This window comes from Myotis davidii, unplaced genomic scaffold, assembly GCF_000327345.1.
Source record: "Myotis davidii unplaced genomic scaffold, ASM32734v1 scaffold243, whole genome shotgun sequence".
Classification (NCBI taxonomy): Eukaryota; Metazoa; Chordata; class Mammalia; order Chiroptera; family Vespertilionidae; genus Myotis; species Myotis davidii.
Window position 1 is genome coordinate 1,255,513 of NW_006295183.1, and position 7,642 is coordinate 1,263,154.

General features: G+C 58.2%; 1 protein-coding gene across 1 annotated transcript in view; it reads left to right on the forward strand.

Annotated features, from left to right (window-relative positions):
* LRRC29 (leucine rich repeat containing 29) overlaps window positions 1–6,185 on the forward strand; it is a 12,118-nt gene extending 5,933 nt beyond the window's left edge. Inside the window, exons 3-7 of the mRNA XM_015567859.1 lie at window positions 2,399–3,391; window positions 4,525–4,740; window positions 4,868–5,011; window positions 5,225–5,442; window positions 5,529–6,185. Of these exons, the coding sequence (XP_015423345.1) occupies window positions 2,399–3,391; window positions 4,525–4,740; window positions 4,868–5,011; window positions 5,225–5,442; window positions 5,529–5,697 (1,740 nt within the window). The 3' untranslated portion in view covers window positions 5,698–6,185. The remainder of the gene's footprint in view (window positions 1–2,398; window positions 3,392–4,524; window positions 4,741–4,867; window positions 5,012–5,224; window positions 5,443–5,528) is intronic.
* Window positions 6,186–7,642: the final 1,457 nt, after the last annotated feature.

The window sequence follows — 7,642 nt, forward strand, 5'->3', positions numbered from 1 at the left end:
ATTTAAATGCCATTTAACAAAGAAAAATCAACCAAAAAAATGAGTTCGCGTGTCATAGGTTCGCCGTCACTGCTCTAGGGCCTGGGGAGGGGGCTTTGCTATACCAGGACCAAACACAAGGACCTAGGAGCCGGCTGCTCTGTCCTCCACAGGTGATACATGTCCCTAAAAGGCTGCTCCTGGGCTCCTGTACTTGTAATCCAGGCTACACTACCAGGTGATGACTTAGAGGCTGCCCCCTCCCCACTAAGAAAAATGGTGGAGAGCAGGGAGGCAGTTGAGCTGGAAGTCCTTTAGGCCAGGCCCTGCCCCTTTATCTAGTGGCTTTCACTGTTACCAGCCTTGAACTTGGACCCCGGGCTGACTGCCAGTGCCTTCCTTCACTGTTTGTCTACCTTGTTTATAGGGAGGCAGTGGGAGAGAAGAGAACATTCCACACCTTCCCCCCACCTTTCCCCACCCCACCCCTCCCCACCTCATAAACACACACCCCACAGCCCCCGGCTCAGGAAGGAAGGGAAAGAAGGAAGACTGAAGGCAGAGGAGCTGGGGCCTGCGGGGGTGGCCGAGGGGGCGGGTGCTGCCTGGGTAACCAGCAGGCTCTGCACTCCCCCAGCCACAGTTCACTCCATGCATCATCAGACTGGCTCATCTGGCACGCAGGGCACGGAGATGGCGGGAGGCCTGCTGTACCTCGCTCAGGGGAGGGGGTGTGGAAAGGAAACCTGGTTTGACCCCCCAATCCCTGTGGAAGCAGCCAGGAGCTGGTCCCCATGACTTACCACCCACTCCTCCCCATGACGACACCACAGTAGTCATAGATGACTGCTTCTCTCTGGCAGAAGTCGGGCTGGTTTCTCCGCACCTGGGGCTGAGTTCCATGTGTCTTCCTGGGAGGAGCCTGTGGACAGATATCTTACAGGAGTGCACGTTACCTGCCATGTCTACCTTTCTGCTCTTTGCTGTTCTGTGGGGCACCACAGGGAATGTGGGTTCTACAGTTGCTGACAGGGCAGTTTTCCAGGGAGCTTGCTTTCCTGCATCAGGATCGTGTTGATACATTAAGACAAGAGCCTCTCTGAGTACCACTTGCCTGCAACCTGGGCATCCTCAGGTAGAGAACAGGGCTAGGATTTTAGAAGCCAAACCTTCTTCTCCCTCTGCCACAGACCTGTTCCACAAAGACCTGTACCCACTGCACTTTAGCTCCCTCTGGCACAAGGTCAGGGAAGGTTTTGTGAAACACCTCGTTAGCTGGGGGCTCCCCAAGCTCCTGCACAAGCCAGCTTATTCCCACAATGACTTAGTCCTGAGCTGGCCTCCTACCTCCCCCGCTTCAGCTGTCTGCTCCCCACTCTCACTCACCTGTTCCTCCAAGGCAGGGCCAGCTCAACTGCCTTGGCACCCCTGAGATTCATTCATTCATTTCAGAGAGGAAGGGAGAGGGAGAGGGAAGTAGAAACATCAATGATGAGAAAGACTCATTGATTGGCTGCCTCCTGTCCACCCTACACTGGGGTCCAAGCCGGCAACCGGGGCATGTGCCCTGACCGGGAATTCATAGGTTGATGCTCAACCACTGGGCCACACCGGCTGGGCAAAGATTCATTCTCTTGGTTCCTGCCCCCAGAAATGGAGGCTCTCCTTCCTTACCTGGATAAGACAGACCCTCCAGAGAAGATCCTCGGGAATCACAAGCACTCTCAAACTCTGGAGCCTGTGGAGCTCACACGAGTTAGTGTGTGCACGTACACACATGCATGCATGCACACATTTTCACTTACACACAAAACCCATTTTTGCAAACATGTGGCTGAGACACTGAAGCCACCAGGGGGCGTCAGCCTCACTGCCTGCCCCAGATCTCTGGCATCTGGGCCACAGCAGGTTGTGGTGAGTGACACCTGCCTCGCTTCTTCCCGCCTTCAGCTGATCTGAGGGCTATTTATATGCCCTTAAGAAAGTACCGGAGGCTGGTTGCTTATTAGCTAATACCAGCGGCTGAGTCCATGGGTCTCAGTGCCACCTTCTGCTAGTCCCAAAGGTTGGGGTCCTCCTGCTCCCTGGACCTCCTCCAGGCCATCCCCTACCCCTCCTGTACCCTGCATGCCAACTCCCCACTCCTCACAGGACTCCATAGGCATCTAGACCCATCCATCACTAATCTCCTGTCCTCCCCTTAGTCATCAATCCCCTTGGGCCCTAGTATGACTTGTCCTCCAGCTCTCACTTCCCACCAGCACCCCTCAACCACACATGACATTTCATACCATAGTGGGCCCCTGTGTAGAAGGGTCCTTCCCTGACCTGAACCTCTAACCAGCAACTTGCCACCAGATCTGATGCCCAGCACCCTCTGAGGTCAAAGGACTAACCCAAGTCTGCTGCTGCCCTTTAGATAAATGTGCGGTACAATATCCCTGTGTCCTCGGCCTCTCTCCCAACCATCAAGAGCCTGGGCCTCAGGGGCGTCTCCTGCATCAGCCTGACCAACCTGGATGGCTCACCAGCTTCACACCAGGTGCTGCAGTCTATTGCCTACCACCTGGGCCCCCACCTGCAGAGCTTGTGCCTCGGTGGGGGCAGCCCCACAGAGGCCTCCTTTGTGGCCCTGATCCTGGGCTGTCCAGCCCTGCGTAGCCTTGACCTCAGCGGCTGCAACAGCCTCTTTGCATCGGGCACACTGCTAGCCCAACCCGAAACGGCACAGCAGGTCCGGCAGGCACTGAGCGGCCTCCGCGAGCTCAACCTGGCTGGCCTGCGAGACCTGGCCGACCTCAGCTTCAACAGGCTAAGCAGCTGCGCCCCCAGCCTAGAGCGCCTCTCCTTGGCCTATTGTCACCTCACCTTCGAGCTAGGCCCAGCCTGGGGCTCCATCAACCCCCAGGACTCCTCCCCGTCCCAACTTTCCTTCCACAACCTGCTGCAGTTCGTGAAGGAGCGGGCTGCTAGGCTGCGCGGCCTGGACCTGAGTGGCACTGGCTTGCCACCCGAGGCCCTGCAGGCCCTGGGCCAGGTGGCCGGGCTACAGCTGCAGGAGCTGAGCCTGCACAGCTGCCGGGACCTCTCCACAGAGGCTGTGGCTGCCCTTTGCCGCCAGCAGCCAGGCCTTACCTCCCTGGACCTCAGCGGCTGCTCAGAATTGGCTGACGGGGCGCTGTTGGCTGTGAGCCGGGGCCTGCGGCACCTGCAGCGCCTGAGCCTAAGGAAGCTGCAGCGGCTGACGGATGCGGGGTGCACAGCCCTCGGGGGCCTGCGGAAGCTGCAGAGCCTGGACATGGCTGAGTGCTGCCTAGTGAGCGGGCGGGCATTGGCCCAGGCTCTGGGCTCAGTGCGCAGAGCTCCACCCCCACTGGCCTCCCTGAGCCTGGCCTACTGCTCCTCTCTCAAGGTGAGCCACCACCCTCCCTCCCTCCCCAGGGCCAGGGCTGGGAGAAGTGGAGGTGTGGCACGAGGGAGAAACCGCCCGGTGTTTGTGTCCAAGTAGTTAGAACTGAACTTGGAACACATTCTGGAAGGGGAAAGGGGCCTAGACAAGACAGTGTGGCTGTGCAGCCACCAGCACCCTCCTGGCAGCTCCACTGTGGGCTCAGGTAAAGGGAGGCCCAGCCCAGGAGGTGGCACCCACTGGGCATGCCAAGTGCTCAGTGACCACTGCAGTTGGAGGCATTAAGAGCAGGTGTTCCAGGGGCTAGGAAGGCTGGAGGAGGAGGTGACAGAACTGAGCCCTGTGGGGAGCGGCACCGAGGTCACACAGAAGAGGGTTCTCAGGCAGGGCCTGAGGAGGGTAATGTGATGTGGGGGCAGCAGAGTCACTTTCTATCTGAAGCCGGCCTCTTCAATAGGGCTCAGCCCTGTCCCTCGGGTGGCGTCCCTGTCTCGGCAATGGCAGTCTTGTTTAGTGGGCTATTCCTTCAGGCTATCCATGTGACCAGGGTATTCCCAACCTGAAAACCGCCTCTTAACCTTTTCCCCACAGCACCTCTCTTCCCCTGCCCCTCTCCATCTTCCTTTTATCACTGTTGTCTCTTAGCCTCACATTCTTGTGTCTCTGTATCTCTCTACACACCAGCTTATTCTCCTCCGCCCTTAGCTCCCACTCCCCGCACCATGACTGCTTCTGCCAGGTAGCAGCCCTGTGCCCACTGTGACCTCACAGCTCTGCTTCACAATCTAGAGGGAGCATATCTGATTGGGTCAGATGGCCACCACTAGTCCAATAAGCTGTGGTCAGAGGGCAGCCTCAGCCCACCCCTTCAGCAGGGACTGGGAGCACAGGGCAGATACCTGAGACATTTCTACCAGCATCTTTCCTGCCCCGCCAAGCGCTGTCCTCCAGCAAACTCCTCCTGGTGTCCTAGCCCCATGGCTCCCCATGTCCACTCCAACCTTTACCAGCACAGGGACATCATCGCCTCCCTCCGTGGGCCCTCTGCTAGCTCCTTATTGCCTGTCGGGCCAGAACCTTCTAAGTGACCCTTGCCATCTTTCCATTACTCTCTCCCTTCTCCACTTTCCTCCTAGGACACCTCAGTGCTCTCCCTGATCCCAGCGCTGGGACCGAGTCTCAGAGTGCTAGACTTATCCTCTTGTGTGGCCCTCACCAACCGGACCCTGCAGGCCATCTGCACCTACCTCACTCCCCTCTCAGTCCTGCGCCTGGCCTGGTGCAAGGAGCTTCGTGACTGGGGGCTTCTGGGGCTGGGGGAACCCAGTGAGGAGCCAGCACAGAAAGCCCAGGTGTGGGACCCTCAAGGTCATGAAGGGTGGGTGGTCCCTGGGCTCGCCTGCCCTCCTGAGTCTCTCTCTAGGAGCATTTGAGGGCCAAACTCAGGAGGAACTGAGAAGCAGGGGTCTCTTCCCACAGCCACACCGAGAGCTGGAGCATCAGGCCTCAGGCCCCATGGACCCTTCTCCCCAGCCACAGGGCCCCTCCCTGCTCATGCTGCAGGCTCTACAGGAGTTGGACCTCACAGCCTGCAGCAAGCTGACTGATGCCAGTTTGGCACAGGTGTGGGGCTGGGGGTGTGGATAGGCTGAGGATCCGGGGCTAGAGCCAGGGGCCTGGGCCCACCCCCTTTTTGTTTAGAAATAGTTCCTTTCTTGTTGGCTTCTGCTGTGTATGGCCTCTCCTTTTGCTGGGGGTGGGGAACCTAGAAGAGCCCCTGGCCCTTGGCTCCAGTGCCATACTACGCCCCAGCCCCACATCCTCCATCCTTGGCAGGTGCTCCAGTTCCCCCAGCTGAGGCAGTTGTCACTGAGCCTGTTGCCAGCACTCACAGATAACGGCCTGGTGGCTGTGGCCAGGGGCTGCCCTAGCCTGGAGCGCCTGGCGCTGAGTCACTGCAGCCTCCTCAGTGACAAGGGCTGGGCCCAGGCAGCCAGCTCCTGGCCGAGGCTGCAGCACCTCAACCTGTCCAGCTGCAGTCGGCTCACAGAGCAGTGAGTGTCCAACAATGCCAGTGCAGGGGCTGGGCTGGGCTGGGACCAGCCTCGGGTCAGGCACTCACACCGGGCCCTTCCTGCAGAACGCTGGATACCATTGGGCAGGCGTGCAAGCAGATCCAGATGTTAGATGTCGCCATGTGCCCTGGTATTAGCATAGCTGCTGTCAGGCAATTCCAAGCCCAACTGCCCCAGGTGATCTGCATCCAGTCCCGCTTCGTGGGAGGGGCTGACCTGACCCTAACACTCTGAGGCCAGGTCAGTAAGCGGCCCTGTGGCTCAGCCTCCTGTCCCTAGCCCTGGCTTCTTAACCTGGAGTCTGACTCAGTGCCTCCTGTTTCCCTCTGCTACAGACCCCAGGGCCCCTTCCCTAAACTATAAACACCTTTGCAAGGACTGGAGGTAGGGCTAATCCAGGGCAGCCTGGGTGCTTCCTACCCCAGTCTGCCCCACAGCCTGGCAGGGGCTTGCCAGCTACATGAGGCTGCCACAGGCCCCTGGAAATGCCAGCTCCTGATGATCTGGCCAGGCCTGGGTCTGGAAGCCCCAGGCCCATAGGTGGCTGGGTCGGATGCTGGAGCGGAGCAGACCCCCCTCTTGCTCTGCCTACTTCCATCCAGGCCTGTGCCCTACCTTGTTCCCTATTCTAGTAGTTCCCAGTCCCCCACCAGCGCTGAACTTTAGCAGCCAAGCCTTATCTCTGTTGTAAACCCAAACAAGATTAAAAATTCCAGATTCTACCTCTTTATCTGAAGTTCTCTCCCCTCCCCACCTCAGTTGAAGCAGCCCTGCCCTGTCCAGGGACAAGAGAGGAAACACCAGACAACTTCCTCGGGTGTGGCCCAAAGCCCCATAGGAGCCCCTAGCAGGTCCCAGCTTCCCCGTATGGTGGGAGGTTCCAAAAGTCTGGAGGCCTCTCCCAGCATGAGCTCCCAGGCAGGTCCTGTAGCAAAGGCACATCTGTGTGCACTGGGCCCAGCCAGACCCCAGGAACATACTGATCAACGATGCCAGAGTCCATGAGGTGGTCTTAGGGGGCGGGTAGGGAGGCAAGAAAGAGGATAGCGAATAGCCTCGCTGGGTAGGAAGGGTCCTTAGAGGTCATCTAGTCCAACCTCTGAAACAGCGACAAGGGATTCTCAACAGCAGCTCTTAGAAAGTCTGTCGGGCCCTCCGTACGTCACCTCCACTTTGTCCATCTGTCCACCAGTTCTAGGAGCAGCCAACTGGGCTGCCCGAGTGCCTGCTTTTTGTGGGGATTCAGAGGTGGTGAAGCTCTCCCAGCCGCCAGAGCAGTTGGAGAAGCAAATCAGCCAACAGACGGGGACAGCCATGTGCACAAACAGAGCAACAGCACCTGGGACTGGGGACCCAGGGGAGTCACGAGCTTAGCCTGGGAGGTCAAGGAAGGACTCAAGGCAGAAAAAATGAGAAGCGAGAGAAGGGGCAATCAGGCAGAAGGGACTGGGGGGTGCACATGGCAGGCCAGAGCTGACACTGGGGTGGGGGGTGTCTAGGCCCCAACAGGGTACAGGGAGGGTGCCAGCAGAGGCCAAGCACCGAGAACCCTGCACAGGGCCTAAACCACATACATGTCTGCAACCATCTCTACTCTGCCCATCATGGTACCATGACCATTACCCCCTGGACTATAGGGAGACACTGACGAATACAGGATGGGGGTAGTGTGTGTGATCAGATCAGCTTCATGTTTGCTAGAACAGCTCGGGTAGCTGGTATTGAGAAGACTGGAGACAGGAAACCAGGAGGTTCTTGTCAAGATGATGGTGGCCTGCACAAAGGACCATCAGACAAGGAGTATTGGGAGACTTAACAGCATCTGGGATCCCCACCCCTACTTCCACCTTGAACTAAACAGCAGTTATTCCAAATGTGGTAGGAAGTCTCTGGGTGCCTGAGTCAGAAGCATAGCTGGGGGAGGGAAGCTCAGTACATTCTCCAAAGGAGATGTCATTTCATCACTTTTCAAGGCAACATGTTGATGGTTAACATTGTTTAAAAAGACATTTGAGGAGTTGCCGGGGAAGAGGTAGCAAGAAGCGTGGAAAAGGAGGTCAGTGGATGGTGACGCTTTCAGTCTGGCCTGTGGGCAGGGCTGCTCCTCTTGGCTTCAGAGGCTTGAGGTCCATGACCAGAGCCTCTGGGCATGACCTCCAGCTGGGCCCCATCCCCCAAC